The sequence below is a fragment of the Mytilus edulis genome, chromosome 1 (genome assembly GCF_963676685.1).
Source record: "Mytilus edulis chromosome 1, xbMytEdul2.2, whole genome shotgun sequence".
Lineage (NCBI taxonomy): Eukaryota > Metazoa > Mollusca > Bivalvia > Mytilida > Mytilidae > Mytilus > Mytilus edulis.
This window is the reverse complement of record NC_092344.1, coordinates 72,573,605-72,591,354: the sequence shown is the minus strand read 5'-3', so window position 1 is coordinate 72,591,354 and position 17,750 is coordinate 72,573,605. Positions and strand designations below refer to the sequence as shown.

At 31.6% G+C, this 17,750-nt stretch overlaps 1 protein-coding gene across 1 annotated transcript in view; it reads right to left on the bottom strand.

Moving 5' to 3' along the window:
• LOC139482625 (fibropellin-1-like) overlaps window positions 1–17,750 on the bottom strand; it is a 56,312-nt gene that overhangs the window by 30,403 nt on the left and 8,159 nt on the right. Inside the window, exons 7-11 of the mRNA XM_071266594.1 lie at window positions 17,475–17,588; window positions 12,061–12,174; window positions 11,157–11,270; window positions 9,997–10,107; window positions 8,873–8,975 (exon numbers count right to left, since the gene is read on the bottom strand). Coding sequence (XP_071122695.1) covers window positions 8,873–8,975; window positions 9,997–10,107; window positions 11,157–11,270; window positions 12,061–12,174; window positions 17,475–17,588 — 556 coding nt within the window. The remainder of the gene's footprint in view (window positions 1–8,872; window positions 8,976–9,996; window positions 10,108–11,156; window positions 11,271–12,060; window positions 12,175–17,474; window positions 17,589–17,750) is intronic.

Genomic DNA, 17,750 nt, shown 5'->3' with positions numbered 1-17,750 from the left:
TTTTTGTAATTTTGATGTTATGGAAATTATTGATGTTGCGTAAATGATCCTTGATCATAGAGGAGTTGCATTATATATAAAAAAAAAGAAAAAAAAAGAAGTGGTACATGTATGATTGCCAATGAAACAACTATCCACAAAAGACCAAAATGACACAGACATTAACAACTATAGGTCCCCGTACGGCCTTCAACAATGAGCAAAGCCCATACCGCATAGTCAGCTATAGAAGGCCCCGATAAGACAATGTAAAACAATTCAAACGAGAAAACTAACGGCCTTATTTATATAAAAAATGAACTTATTTTTAAAAATATATTTAAAAAAATGTATCAATTCGATTACATATGGAAGGAAAAAATGCTATGTATAGTACACAAATTTGATTTTAGAAAATTATAGAACTTGTTATCATATTTTAACTCTGAAATGTTTTATCGATAAGAACTTTCAAGTTGTCTAAATTATTGCATGTTGGCTTTATAAATTTTATAAAACTTTTGAAACAGTCAATATTGAAGCTTTGTAATAGAAACTATTTTACTATGCTATATTATTTCGTACTTGTATTCCAAAACCTTTGTTGTTGGTGTCTTCATTTTATAAAAATTCAGTCTTGACGATTGTATTCATATGTTTGTTTTTATAATTTAATTAAATGTTTTATATATCTTTGAAGTATGTTTACGCAATTTTTAAAAGATTTTGGATCAATATTGTTCTCTCATTAATCATTTTGTTTTGTTTGAACTACTCACACTATGTTAGTGAAATTCAATATAAATCGAGTGTCATACAAGTTGGCAGTTCAGCTAGCTGTAAACCAAACCTTGTCCAACCTTTTCTTCGGGAAATGCATGGCGAGAATGTATCTACTGGGTTAGGAGTATGAGGAGCTTTGTTATTTTACTTTTTTCACAGTTGTAACGTTGGTTGACACAGATGAGTGATTATTTTTTTCAGTTTTTAGGGAATTTCTTTTTTAATTTACCTTGGCAAAAGATACAGTTATAACTAGGGAAAATGATTGAAGTTCTGGTGACTTGACGTGTATTGATTTTTTGTATTGGTTGCTTTTGACAAATCGGCACATTCCTTTTCATAACAGGCATCATTCAGTTAGTGGATGTCTTAAACAAATCACCTCTTTGCATTGTTTTAAAACTTATCCCTGATTAAATAAACACATTTATTTGTAATAGGTATCTCTTCTTTGTTTTATGTCCTATGTTCAACAAACAGAAAATTATTGTTGACTGATGGCATTTTTAGCCGTACGAGAACAATTACTTCCGAAATCATAAATTACATGTATCATAAAAACATTTTATTAGGCTAATTATATGGTATCACATAACACAATTATAGTTCAAATAAAGAAACAATTACACGAATTATCGAGATAGAAATTCTAAAAATGTGATGGCCTAAAATTAACCATAAACTAGTATATATATCATCATATAACACACTTATGTATTTAGGGTACAGGAGGGCGGATTAATATTTTTCTCTTAAGTCTATCAAAATCGTTCAACTTTTTATATATTTAAAAGAACTGAGTATTGAAGTGAAAATTGCAGGTATGCAATTTAACAGGTAAATATAAGTGAGTAGATTTCAACTGATTTTTCAATTATAAAATGTATAACAGAACTTTGGTACACAATTTTGAAACATTGAAGTAGATAAATCTTGCAAAAAGAAAGATTATTCCTCCGTAATTAATCATTTTTATTAAAACAAAAATTTCCTAAATAAACAATGAATAGAATAAATGGTTCAATAAAAGGGAAATTAGGACTGTCACTGGAGCATTAAGATACTAGTATATTGCTTAGAGACAGAAATTTTACCTAACAACAAACAATCTTCGATTCCAGAAAAGACACGTTTCGATGGTTTTCAATATGCAAAGGACACGACACTCTCTAACATGCGGTATTAGACAGGTGGTGGATGCAACTTGTACATTCGGACCATTTGACATCTGGTGCAATAATATTATACCGTTCATGGTTTGTTTAAATGCTGGTCAGCAGATCATAGTAGCAATATTTCTATTCCTCAGTCACCATTGTGGGGTAACAGAAAATTAGACAAAATCACAGGTCTTGATATGTTTTAAATCATTATCACAATATGAAATAGTATGAATAGCTATGAGAATTTTAAGATCTTATTTCTATAGAAAGGATGTTGGTGTTTGTATATTATTGTGTAAAACAAAATGTTAAAAGATCTTCAATATATTGTAGTGAGCCAGGGGTGACTAGCCCATCAGAAAACAAAATTTTAATCTTTGTATTCCAACCACCTAGAAAACAATAAACTCAAGACTTTTACTGACAAGTCTACAGACTGAATAATATATAAATAAATGATGAGTTGTTCTCCTGCTTTAATAAAAACTCAGACAATCAGATTATGCATGTGTATCCTGGTGAAAAGAACACCAAACAAATTTTTGAAGTTTCCATTTTTATTATGTTTGCAGTTTTATATACCATACTGAACGACTTTAAAAACGCAACATTCATTTTGTTGATTTTTTTTTTACCAAAATTACTTTTCATGCTTATCATGCTTCTTTCTCTTTACAAAAAATCAAAATCTGACTTACCTGTTGTTATTGATCATACTAAATTTTTGAAGTCGCACGAATTTCTTCAAGCGAAATTTTGGACCCATGAAAGATTGTTTCAGTTTCTTTTGCTTTGTGAAACAGTTCTTTCAATCCTTTGCCTAACTTCAAATCAGTTAAAAATGTTGCTTCTCCATATTGCCAAGACTGAGAAATAAAAAACTGAATTAGCCCTTAAGAATACTGCAAACATGAAAACATAAACGTGCTGCAACCATACTGTATGACTTCAGAAACTCGGCTTACTGTCCTTCCGACAACGATACAAGTAGACACGATTTGTTGCTGGCCATCAATGAACAGATCAACGTGTAGTGACAATGAAACGTCAACAGAATTTGATTACGTAACGTCATTTGCCAGACATGTTTACGACCGCAACGTCAACTGCTAATCGAATTGCCGAGTGCCAGTGCGTACAGATTCATGCCATAAAAAGTAAATCACAAAAATTCTGAACTCAGAGGAAAATCAATTCAATGTTTCCGATCAACTGAATTACCAAAGAATCGACTGAAGGAAATCCTTTAAAGCCCTCATGTTCCAACCGCATAATTGCCAAAACAAATTAATGGGTTGAACAAATGCAAAATCAGAAGGTGTAAAACAGAACCCAACACATGTCAGACAGAATTTGTTGACCTTTCTGACAATCATTTTGGCGTTTGTAACAGGTAGTCATTGCTTTTCACGGTGACACATTCATTCAAAAATAACAAAAAAATAATCTAGTGTTGCGTTTTTAAAGTCGGTCAGTATATTAGGTTCTACACCAAATATGTATTTACAATTGTACAGAAATTATATAATACCGAAATTTCTAGCACCTCCTTAAACCTCTCTATACCAGTCTCAAAGTTCCAAATAAAAATGTAGGAACTCTTATCTTTTGAAAACACGTCAGTTTTAAATAAGGTACACTAAATGCATTATTAATTGTATTAAAATTCATGGAAAATAGGAGGTTGTGATCTTGTCCCATATTATACTGTATGTAGTACTATATAAGAAAATGTACTGATATATATTCGAACTTTTACATGTTTGAGTCTTGCTATATAATTTACTTATATAACTAACATTTTTATAAATATAAAGTTTACCTTTTCTGATTAAGCTGATTAAGTTTAGAAAACTGATTCCTTATCAGTTCAAAATATGATAAAATTACTGTCCGGACCTTCCTGATACAGATACAAAACAATGTTGTTTAAAGAAATACGGTCAGGTCCTTCCTTATACAGTATTTCAAAAAATATCAAGGCAACTGCCAGGTCATTCCTGAAACAGTACGTATTTTTAGATATCAGTTAGATCCGTTCTAACTGTATCGAATATAAATGTGGTATCCAAACCTTATGGAAAAGAGACGAAAGATACCAGAGGAACAGTTATGGAAACCATAACCCCTCTTTCCAAATATTGCCTTTTTATTTCTATTTAAGTAGTGTGTTGAAAATACAAACATCAAATAAATATCTATTCAACAGATTAGCAACTTGAATAAACTCGAACTATTACACTGAAGCATTGCCTGCAAAATCCGTAAAATTAACTGAAAGGGTTTGAAAGTATTTGTTACAGTTTCTCAAATTTAACTTAACATGACTGATGGACACCAAAGATCAAAATCTTAAGAGCCCGGCTCCTAAAAGTCCGCTAAAATAAGGTTTAACTTTAAAAACTAAAAAGACTTTGATTTTACCTTTCTATAATAACTATAGTACTATAAATTTAATTAAAGTAAATTTGGAAAGTCTAAATATTAACGTGAATCAAAATTTTAAGCAAGGCTAACGTTTTAAGCCTTTTTTGATACATTACTGTTGGATTTTTGTGGGATATTTGATTGTTGGATGTTGGAACGTAAGAAATTCGTAAATTCAAATAAAAGATATTTCTAATCTTATTTTTATATAAGATCTTCTACTGTGTTATTCAATTCAATTCTCCATGGCAACAATAATAAAGTTACGACTGCGCCACCGGAAGTAGTGGCTTGTCTAGGAAAACAAAACATGCGTGTGTTAGCGGCTAACAAAATTACAGAATTCGCAGCTAAAACAACTTGACAATGCCAGTGAGTACAACCGTGAAAGCGTTACATGAAAAATCTAACTAATAATCATCAACGATTATATTGACATGTTGTAACTACTGCGCCTGAGCAGGAATTTACACATTCATTCATAATGATCATCACTCAGAACAGGTGCTCGTTATGTTAAAACATGAGTTTGTGATATATGTGATACAGATGTTCTGGAAAGTATGTCATCCCAATTTATTTAAGCTATGAAAAGTTTCAAAGATTTAAACTGTGAAAAGTGAAAACGTTATGTGCAATTAATATTTCAAAAATGAGAATATTACATTCTTGAATTTTTCGAAAAACTAAGGATTTTCTTATTCCAGGCATAAATTACCTTAGCCGTATTTGGCACAACTTTTTGGAATTTTGAATCCTCAATGCTCTTTAACTTTGTACTTGTTTGGCTTTATAAATATTTTAATATGAGCGTCACTGATGAGTCTTGTAAAGACGAAACGCGCGTCTGGCATACTAAATTAAAATCCTGGTACCTTTGATAACTATTTACAGTGATGAAATATTCTAGTCAATAATAAAATTTAATAAAATATGTTCTATTTCTGTTATGTCACTGTTTGTGTTCTAAAATGAACAATTAAAGTATGACTGAAAATACTTAAAGCTGCTTGTCAAAACAACACATTTCATATGGTGAAAATTCAAATAAATAACATTATAAATCTATGCTCAATTCAAAATATACAATTCAAACACTACTTGTCATATAACACACACACAATAACATCATCAACAAAATTGTTATACATGAATGAGTAGGGGCTTGCGCCTTACGGTATGCTCTTTTACTAGATTCTTGACTGCTTTTTATTTACATCCAGCAGGCCTACTAATTATATGTAGTGAAATTTCAACATGTTTATTGTGTTGATTCAAATGTTATCATTTTCATATAAAAATGTAATTATTTTCATTGTTGCATGATTTTTTTGTCAAAATATGACATCAGCAAAGTTAAATGGTGATCAATTCTTAATTATAAAGGCTAAAAATTTCTTATGTTTTTGGTGTTTGGATTTTTTCAGCAAATCGATCCCATTTCGTTTCAGGACAATACAATAATAGCACGACACAAAAAATAGGTAAAAGCATACATCCTTACATTGTCGTCACATCCGGTCTCTCTTTTTTTAGTTCAGATATTTGAACACACTGTGTGCGTGTTAGTCCATCAGTTATATTACTGTAATTTGAATTAAACAGAATTTGAATTTTTGAAAACACTCGTATGTGTGTTATCAAAATAATTACAAAATAAATTTGCTTTAAAACTCCACACATATAACTTTTATGTTACATGAACTGTAATCATGTACGTCTCTTGTTTCCCTTTACTTCTTATTTTTTCTACAGGAGCCATCTTTGAGAATGATGACTAAACTGTTGTTTGATGTATCTATTTTTGGCTGTACGTCAGGTGTAACTTTTGATAAGAAAAGAAACAAATACTTGTATAAAGAACTTTACTGTCAAGTACAAAAATCAAAATCAAATTTGAAATTTTCAATGATTAACCTTGACCAAAGTGGTGATCATTCCCAAATGTCTGTTTATTTTGTACGAATACTAGTAAAAATCAGTTCTTGTCTTTGGATGATTTATTATCATTGTTATAGTCGAAGCAATAAGAACTTATCATACTGCATATACAATTGTGTTTTGTTAAAGACTGGATATTTATCTGTAGATATTTTCTTGTAATTTGTGTATTTGAGTTGCTGTCTGATTGACGCATACCCATTATCTACCGTTATTTGCATACGCTTTTTGATTGTAAAAAATATATTTAGTGTTTATTTAAACAACATTTTATTTCAAAAAGTGCACAAAATATAATTATACAATATAACTACAGGGATTCGGAAACAATAAAAACTAATATAAATCCGTCTCCCTAGTGTGTTAAGACATTTCCTATTTTATGACGACAAACATACGATAGATGAGGTACTTATGCCTACCTAAGTATTACTTATTATTGCATAGCAATATAATGTTTCCTACAAAGGTTAGCGTGCAATAAATTCCAATATTGCACTAGTACAATAAATCTTCAAAATTCATGGCGTCATCAAACGACAAAATCTCAGTTTAAACCAATTTTTACTTTCAAATAAAATATTGCTATACAATAAAAGTTCCTCGTAGAATATATTCCACTCGCAAGCTCATGCAATATAAAATTCTACTCGGAACAATATTTCCCAATATTCATGCAATAACACTATATTGTTCTTTTTATTCACATTTAGGTACACTCTATTTCTTAGTCATTCACAAAAACAATACGGGAGTTTTATTGATTACGTCACCAAATTAGGAACAAAATCTGATTTGGTTGATTGTAGATAATAATTTGAATCGCGTATGTATACAAGTAGTACTGTATCGGACTGTGCATTTATTACTAAACTTAACGAAATAAAAGAAACAAAAACGAAATTTTGTCGATGTCAATGCGCGAGACACGTTTGTCTGGATTAACTTTCGTAACCAACGTAAGAGACCAAAATCAATAAACAAATCACAAAACTCAAATAGAAAACAAAACTCGATTGTATTCATTATAATAAAAAAGAAAAATGTAACATCATGTGAAAATAACCGTAAACGACATGACTAACCACATATAATGATTTCAATGGATTTTTTCAAATGATATAATCTTTATTATTATTGTTAAAACCAATAAAAAAAACATTTTTGGAGTCCATTTTCCCCAGTAAAATGCTTCAGTGTAAGGATTATTTAAACCGATTTGACAGTCAACAAAAAGAGAAAAGTAGTTGTATTCAAAAACAATATCATGCTTATACATATCGTATCTACAAATATTGGATGCTAATGTACATTGAACTGATTTCTTGCAATAATGACCATTTTCAATTCATAAACGGTTAACTTTGTTTCCATCATATTGACTGGCCAACAATCAGAACTTGTTGATTTAAAGTGGAATGTAAGTTTATATTAAGCCATAACAGAGTTGACTGAACATGATTTTCTTGACAATGATATAATGAAGCTTATGAATGTTTAAACAAAAACCAAATAAAACATGTAAATATCTTAGCACCTGAAACAAAAAATGTGTTGACAAACGATGTTAACAAAATAAAAATACAAAAATATTTCAGCTCTTATAAATGTTTTTCCGCGCATACCAAAAGAACAGGACAAAGGTATTATAGAATTGTTTCCATAAAATCAATTGCAAATGTTTGAAAATGGGACTATAGTCGCTACCGATTGTTGTTCATTGTTGTAAAATCAAAGTCCTATGTATTGCATTAATGATTTGAAATAAAAACGACTTTTACAGAATAAAAATAAATTCACACGATTTCTATTTTTCTTTCATACAAAAACTATGTTGGTTATTAATGACGTAATAATATGTACACCTCCGAGATATCAATGTTCTTTAAAAGTATGATTAGGTAGGTTGTAGTCGATTCTATATTAGAAGTATCACATCAGTCATAGTGCAAACAATCTAGTGTAGGTCTAGAGTATTTGAACATTTAAGCAGTTTTCGGAGCTCCTGTTGAAAATAATACATATACATCAGGTTTGTTTTTAATATCACTTTTTTTGACTAGTGTTTGTAATAACGAAGACTGATTATCATCTGTCATATCCATTCCAAATCCAGTAGTTTAGGTTTAACATTTATTTTTAGTGGTTTAATTTTTTTCTTTTCATTGTCCCGTTTACACCTGAAATTGCGAAAAGTTATTTTATTAGATTATAGTGTACACACTTTTATTGTTGTACATAGATCATAGATCACATACAACACATATGCATATGAAGTAATATGTTGACCAAAATACTTGACAATCTCTAAATTCCAGCTTACTCCTCCGTTTACAAGTAATTTAAAGACAATTTGCGTCAACATCAGATATAGAAAGCTGATAGTTGTGTTTTCATCTTTATTAACAATCTCATAGTTATCAAACAGTTCATGTATATACAAAAAAGAAAAAAGAATTAGATGAAACAAATATATAAACACGCGCTTTGTAAATTATAAGGGTTTTTTTTAATGAAGATTGTTTTCTTTCAAATATTTTTAAGAGATCAATGCTATTGTTAATATTCATAGTACTTACATTCCAAAAAATCTCCTAAAACAACAAAAACAACAAAAACAACAAAAAGTCGCAAGAACTGCAGCAGATGCTAAGGCTATAAAAGCTATGGACCATGATGAAACTACAAATAGATTAATTGTATATTTTATATGACAGAAAATGTTATTGTTCTGACTACCTTGAATGAATACATTACTAGTACATTCTGTTTTCAAATTTTATTATGAACAATTCAAACTTTTATTAAAACAAAAAGACAGGACATTTTTCAACACATAGCGTACTCATAGTGATATCTTAAAATTCTTGAGGATTATTAATAAATTGATACATGTGCGCTGCTTTTGCTGAATTCCATGGGTTAATTCACTTGAATACTCTCTACTTCCTTTTAAAATCAACATAACTCAAAGCAATAATTTGCTTTGTTCTTATACCCCCGGTCCACAGGATATGGGTATACTGGTTAAACCACGTTTACGTGTATCATCGATAATGTTTACTTTGAATATTTAAAGGAACTTCTAATCAGAGTTTAATAAGATTTAGAAGCAAGTTGAATGTGTCCATTCTATACCATGTGACGTGTTTAACTCGATTATCATCTTTTTGCCTAGCAAATTCTTACACATAATGGACATGTTTGAAATTTTCGACGAATTTGTTCAAGTAATTTGTAAACCAGCTTCATGGTGGCTTGTTGTCTCGTGTGATACGTATTCACATACATCGTTTATCGACTTACTGCTTACCGAATGTAGCGTCGGTATCATAAGCGAGCATTTGAACATATTTCAACTGGTTTATATTAACATTGTATATGAAATGGACTTATCATATTTTACTTCGTTTTTTAATGGATAACCTCGAACGTATTCCAAAATATAAGTTTTTAAAATGATCATACACTCTGGATTACTGATGTGGTGTTGCAAATTAAGGCAACAGTAGTTTACCAATGTTAAAAACTCATAAATCGATTAAGGGGTAAAATAAACGTAACCAACAGAAAATCGTATGAAGTCTTACAGAAATTAGACCTGATGCGTAATCCAAACAGTGAACAATCCATGTAGCCTGATTTCACTTATTAGCTAGCTGTTGTCAATCTTTTATTGCTTCTTTATATCTAGTGTACTTACATTTGTCACACGTTTTGCCGGTGAGGAAAATTCCGCAATCACAGTGAAAATCATTAACTCGATCAATGCATGTTCCATACTGACATTGATTGTTGGTACAGTCATCTATATCTGTGAAGAAAACATACAGTTTCAGTGTTATTTCGTCAAGCTTTCACTTTAAAACTTGTGTTAATGACTAAATTATATGAGACCAGCAAAATTCATTTTTTTTCTTGATTTGTTTTGTCATTACTTGGATTTTTTGGTAATGTTTGGTTTTCTATGTTTTTGTTTTGGGGAAAGAGGTCTCAGTGTGCGTGATGCCTTTGAATTTTTTTCTCTGCTTATTTGATGACATAAAAAGTTAAATAACAAAAATACCGAACTCCGATGAAAATTAAAAACAGAAAGTCAGTAATCAAAAGGTAAAATCAAAAGTCAAACACATGAAGCGAAAAGTTCACAACTGTCATATTCTTGATTTGGTAATAATATTAAGTATTATGTAGAAAAATGAAGGTTAAACCTGGTTTTAAGGCTAGCTTAAACTCTGATTGTGTGACAATAGCATACAATCTCATTATATTGACAATTATGTGAACAAAACAAACAGACATAACATTATTTTACATTGTCATTTCTGGGGCTTTTATGGCTAACTAGGCGTTATGGACTTTGCTCACCAATGTCATTGGCAACCATACCAACTCTTCTTTTTATATATAATAGCCCAAATAGGTAAAAGTGTCAAAAAGGGTGTATACAGGAGTAAACCTTTTGTTATTGTTTTACTCACTATGAAAACAAACAAAGAAATTCAAAAAGGTATATAGACAAAACAGATAAGCAAAAATGAAAAACATACATTCACATAATTACCATTGAACAATAACACAATGACGGGATGCATAAGTACAGAGCCATGTAACAAAGAAATAAAAAGGCATATGGACAAATCACATTAACAAAAATGTAAGACACGATTACAATAAATGACCATTTTGAGACGGTCCTTTTTTAACAGGAAAACTCATTTTTTAATTGGACATTATTTTGCATTCTGATTGATGTTATACGGAAGAATTGTTAACCTGAAACCAACACTCATAGTTAGTTCAAATAAAACCACTTAAACAAAAGTAATTGCAAATGTTTCGTTTTTTTGTTTTAATAATTACCTGTCTCGCAGTGTGTGTTAATGAATCCAATAGCACACGAACAATTATATCCGTTGACTTGGTCATTACAAGTAGCTCCATTCTGACATGGGTTGGATAAACATTCGTCAATATCTGTAGCAAAATATTATAATACATGTACACAAAGTATTTATTTGATTTACATATATGCATGCGTCTATCACGTTTTGCATTGTAACGGTACCAAAACTTGATTTCTGATCAAGATTAGTCTAAAAAATTGAAAACAACACGTTTATTAATTACTTGCGTCCGAAGCGCTTTTCTGGATTAACCTTCATCAGGAACGCTTAAAGCAAAACATTGGAAATCCGAAGATATATAAGTACCGAAACCGTTGAAGAGCTATATGTCAAAAATAACTAAAATAAATAGCCAAATTCTATAAAACCTGAAGATAATCATTTCTGCTGCTAAAACTTATAAATCATCCCGTGTGAAATTTTACAATTGTACCAGCTCATATTTGGCATTTCTTTCGGTATACATATCTATGCAGTCTCTGTTGTAAATACTCTACCTCCGTCAACTTTGAAATTTTGAAATTGTACAGGAGTGGTTCGGTTTTAATTTGTTTTAGTTAAACCATATAAAGATATACTCGTCGTCAAATATGACCCAGATTTTTCAAATACTCACGAGATCAAAATAAGTTTGAATGCTTTCAATCGAATTGATAATGACAAGTTTTTGTTTTGATAATGCATAACTTATGCTTTATGAAATATCCAAAATAAATATTCCCAGTTGAACGGAGAATATTGACATATTTGGTATAAAGAAAAATAAGTATTAACTTTATAACTATGCTGTACTGTAGTGACTAACATCGTACTAGAGAAAAAGTGAATTGTTGAGTTAAAATTGTTATTTCGTCTTTTACCTGTCTGACAGTATGTGTCGGTAAATCCATCAGCGCATGCACAGTTATATCCGTTAACTCGATCATTACAGATAGCTCCATTCTTACATGGGTTAGATGAACATTCGTTAATATCTGTAAAAAAAATATACATGTACATAAAGAATATATTTTAATTACGTATATTCATGCGGCTTTCACATTTTGCATTATAAAGGTATCAAAACTTGACCCTTGAACAAGATAAACATAAAACGTCTAGATAAATATCTCTGCTGCTAAAACTTATCTATTGTCCCCTGTCAAATTTTAAAATTGTACTAGCTCATAACGCACATTACACTTCTTTTTGGTATGCATATTAATGCAGTCTCTGTTGTAAATACTCCCTGACAACTTTAAATTTTCGAATTATACGATAGGGGTTCGGTTTTCAACTTGTATATAGACAATAACTGTTTAGTGTCTTTAAATAACAGCTGTATTTGTACGACGATAAGATGTAATTCGAGCTTTAGTGAGCTATTACTCCTGTTTAGAGCCGAGTACAACTACAGCTGATATTTGAAGACACTAAACAGTCATTGTCGTTATCCTGCAATTAATTCTGTAAATTGTTTGTGATTTGAGAGACAAACAAAACCCAAAAGTTTTGCATTTATTTTCGATTTTAAATCTCTTGAAGCCCGCGTAGTAATATTAAAATCACACATACAGCTAAAGACAGGTTCACAAAAAAAGAATCCTGAATGGTAAACAATAATACATCACTCAAACTAAATACTTATCTATTCTTACATAACCGCTAATTTCAAAAGTCAAAACAAACACCAAAACTATTATCCGTTTCGCAACAAAAGTGTACGAGTTGCGCTATGCTTCAGAATGTTGAAATGAACTTGACTCCACTTAACCTGCATCCTAAAATTGACATGTTTGAATTTGTTACACATGTGCACATTCAATTTTTGAAATCGATGATATTGGCGTCGTAGAAAATCCCAGAGTTCATGTTTGTATGTTATCAGAAAATTGATTTAGTTCTTATTGCTCTTAAGATATGATTGATAACAAACAGAACGTTTAAAAGTAATCGTTAGTTCGCATAAGGTCAAGAAATACGTCATTGGGATGCGACTGCAATACACTATCTGAGGTCATGCAGGTACATACAAGACTCAACAGCAATACACAAACGTAGTCCGGCAGTGGGCGAAACTTTAAAGCGATATCTGTATAGTATACAGATACAGCAGAGCGATATCGGTTGGGCTGTATCTGTATAGTAGAGAATTTTAAGTTTTTGACGTACTTAAACGTAACAAACCTTAACATTTCCAAAATATGTTCATTGTTAAATCCCGTTGACCATTTAACTTCTGAATTAAACAAAAATCGTATATTTTGACGTACGTAATACACCTTAACTTGGTCGTTGTAAAATTGCGTTTGTCTCCCTTTCTCCGTTTAGTTCAAATTTATTTAATATAGCGTATTCCACGAGCGAGACTCAGAGTATACGCTTGTCTTATACAAAAAGGACAAATTTTGTTCGCATGGGCCACAGGTATATACTTTGAAATGTTCTGGCTGGAATAATGATAATTTGCGGGCGAGAATTTGAAGGACGTGGAATAATTATTTTTAATCCATTTCTTATTTGAAAATTGAAAATGGGGGGGAAAAGGGGGGGGGGTCACTGCGGCTTTCAATATATACAGTTACAAATGTTTCTTGTTTTCTTGCAAAACGAGTTTCTGTGGTCAACCAAATTGTTAAAGTGGCGTTCAAAGAGTATACGGGAAAATGAGTTTTTTTAACATATATATTCTAAAAAGGATAAATTTTATCAAAGATAATGGACCTTGTACAAGTTCAGTAATTTGGTGAATATATATACATGTAGCTTGTAATGTTTTCCTAATATTTGGGCATATTAAAATACCTGGATTATCTAATTAGAAGATCGTTCTGGGAGTAATTTTATTTGATTGCCTTTAAAATAGTAAGGGCTTTTCTTTTTTTGTCTTATTGATAATCCGGCTTTTATTTTTTTCACTGCATGATCTGTGTCGTGTGTGCCATAACCTATCAAGAAAAGTAGTTTGAAAACTTGGCCAGCTGAAGGACGCCTTCGTGTGGAGGAGTTTATCGCTGCATTGAAGACCAATTGATGGAATTCGGCTGTTGTCTGCTCTATGGTTGGGTTGTTTTCTATTTGGCACATTTTCCATTTCCATTTCCATTCTCAATTTTATTTTCCTTGGAAAGTTCATTATGGAAAGTGAAAAATAAACTTTAGAAATTGACTGTCACATGGCATTGTTGTACAAGCTAAGCTGTCAATCAAACCGATGCATTACCATGACAGGTGAACCATGCCGAGTAAGGTCTTTGGAAATAGTAATCTTTGTATTTTCTTTCCTGTTGCATTGCCTTAAATATTGGAACTAAGTTATGCATAAGTGACAATCATAGCTGCATAAAGCAGCATATTTGATTTGTTTAAAATTTCTGTTGTTTTAATTCGGGAAGCTATGAGACTAGTCTTATATGCATGATTATTTCATTAGTTGTTAGTGGCCTTGAACTAGCCGTCAGTACTCTTAGATCTGTTCCTAGTGTCGTTTTGTTGTTGGGATGTACAAGTACCCGGCCACATCCACTTGTATTTTTGTCCATCTGATGAGTTTATATTTTTTCAAGTGATTTTTATAGTTCGTTCTTATGTTGTACTGTTATACCACTGTCCCAGGTTAGGGGAGGGTTGGGATCCCGCTAACTTAAATTCTTTAACCCCGCCACATTATGTATGTATGTACGCGAGCGGTGCCTGTTCTTAGCCAGGAGCCTGTAATTCAGTGGTTGTCGTTTGTTTATGTGTTTCATATTTGTTTTTCATTCATTTTTTATTATATAAATAAGACCGTAAGTTTTCGCGTTTGGATTGCTTTACATTTTCATTTCGGGGCCTTTTATAGCTGACTATGCGGTATGGGCTTTGTTCATTTTTGAAGGCTGTACAGTGACCTACAGTTGTTAATTTCTGTGTCATTTGGGTCTTTTGTGGAGAATTGTCTCATTTGCAATCATACCACATCTTCTTTTTCATAAATCTGCTTCATGATCATACAGACTACAAGAAACTTGGATATATAGCAAAATCGTGGTTCTATGGCGGTAGATAAGTAAAAGGGGCGGATCCAGAAATTTCAAAAAGAGGGGTTCCAGAATAAAAAGGAAAAAAAACAGTTGTCTCCTTTTCTGTAATCTTTCCGTAATCTTTCGACTTTTCCGAAGAAAAAAAATATCTAATCACAGACCCGCACCCCTGGTACAGCCACTAAGTAAATTATTTGTAACTTTTTATCTGTTGTACATAGTAAGCTTGGATGGTCTGCATGCAGGCAAACTACCGAGTATGACATACGATATTTGACTTTCTTCTGTTCAACTGAAATTGATGCGCAGAATTCCATGACCCTGACCTTTGACATTTTTATGTTTTAAGTTTATTTTCTTTTCTGAGTCATATTTTTTTAATAGATAATACATATCATTAATGTTCAGTATATATTTTTTCTCGATGTATCTAACAATTATTGTGTTTCAAATCATATAATCATAAGACAAAGGTTTAAGTTATTTATTATAATAACTTGTTTGTTCTAAATTAAACTTGATGCACATAAATGTTTTCGTAGTGACGACGTAAAACTTGCCACTAATTATTAATAATCAGACTGAAACGACCAAATCAAACTGAAAAGTTCACAGTCCTTGCTGTTATGTATGTCAGTTGAGTCTGTTTAAGTCTCACTCACCTACACGAGTTGGTATAAAAAAAATGAAAAGGACCCGTCCTTACTTAATTAACCACAAGGACTATAATTTGAAAAATGGACAAAAAGGGTTTTTAAATATTGACAATTTTATCTTTTAAGAACGAAATTTAAACAAATCTTGTATGACTTTATTCTGCAACCGTAGGAACATCTTGTTCATCATCATCAGGATCATTTATAAATCCAGCCCTTCTCTTTGCAAGTCAAACACATAACTCAACTTCACACGACGTTTAACCTTACACGTGTCAACCTGTCGACCTATGCATTTATCGAATTTTAAACATGTCGACCTGTCAACTTGTCGACCTTACCACTTGTCAACATTGTGGACCTTTTTAGAGTCAACCGGTCAGCCTGTTACTTTGTCAACTTATGAACTGTAACATATAAACCGATTTAATTCCTAAGTTAAACCGATTTACTCCTTCGATTTCCCGATGGAACTACAGTACCGTTTATCTTACTTGACCTGACCTTATGAGGTATAGTCAGATAGTTGAACAGCTTTCTGCAGAGTTTCGAAGCAGACTGATAAATTTTGTATAGTGAGGTCGATAATACCCTCAGTCCCGAGAAAACGGAAGACGGATAAAAAAGAATAGAAAATATTGACTTTCAAAAACAAAGAAAACCAATACAAATTTGTGGTAAACCTTTTTTTCTGTAAATGTGTTATATACTTACTTTTGTACACATTTTACTTTCGTTCAGCTAAATGCATGTCCATGTTTTTGATAAGGAAGCAACCCTTTTATTTTTAGGGGAGGGGGTACATGTACATGGATAAATTTGTTTTATTTCTAACATTTTTGGAGAAATTTCGATTGAGCCTATTTTGTCATTGCTTGCCTACGTGATTTTTTCTATATTCCAAACAACATGTTTTTCAGCCATTTTTGATTTTTCTAATCGATCATTTAATTTTTCCGGGGAGGGGGAGAGATATTGATTCGGAAATTTTGTTTTGAAAATTATCCAATGGGCAGAAATATCTTCTTTTTAAATTCACAGCACGACCCCTCCCCCCAATATCGAACGGTCCTTGCTTCGTACATGAATGTTATTCAGAATTAAAAGAATATTATCCGACTGAAATTTGACATGCTAAAACCGGCGAAGGGAGACAACCACAAAATAATTTATGTCTTATAAGTCCGTATAATTGTAAGCCTAAGTCACTTGCGTTTACGTACGTAAGTTTCGTTTGAAACGTAAAATTATCTAGTAAGACACCCAATTGCAGGATGAATATAAAAAAAAATTAAATTGTGGTATGATTGCCAATGAGACAACTTTTCACAAGATACCAAAATGACACAGACATTGACAACTATAGGTCACCGTACGGCCTTCAACCACGAGCAAAGTCCATACCGCATAGTCAGCTATAATAGGCTCCGATATGACAATGTAAAACAATTCAAACGAGAAACGGGAGACGAAATATTCACATATCAGGTATAAACAAATAGGTAGTAATTTTATAATTATGTTGTACTATAGCAATTAACATCGTACTTGAGAAAGAGTCTTCAGATCAAGAAAGTTCTTTTAAATTTTGAATTAAATTGTTATTTCGTCTTTTACCTGTCTGGCATTGGCTGTCACCGAATCCATCAAGACATGTACACTTATATCTGTTAAATTGTTCGCTACAAGTGGCTCCATTCTGACATGGGTTAGATGCGCACTCGTCAATATCTGTAACACAATATCACGCTAGATATATACACAAAGTATATAATTCAATTACATATGCTTAAACGTTTATCACTTTTTTCGAACGATATGAATACTCTACTCATACGATCTAGAATCGTTTTCTCTTTGATAATCAACTAATAATTGATATGATCAGCATAG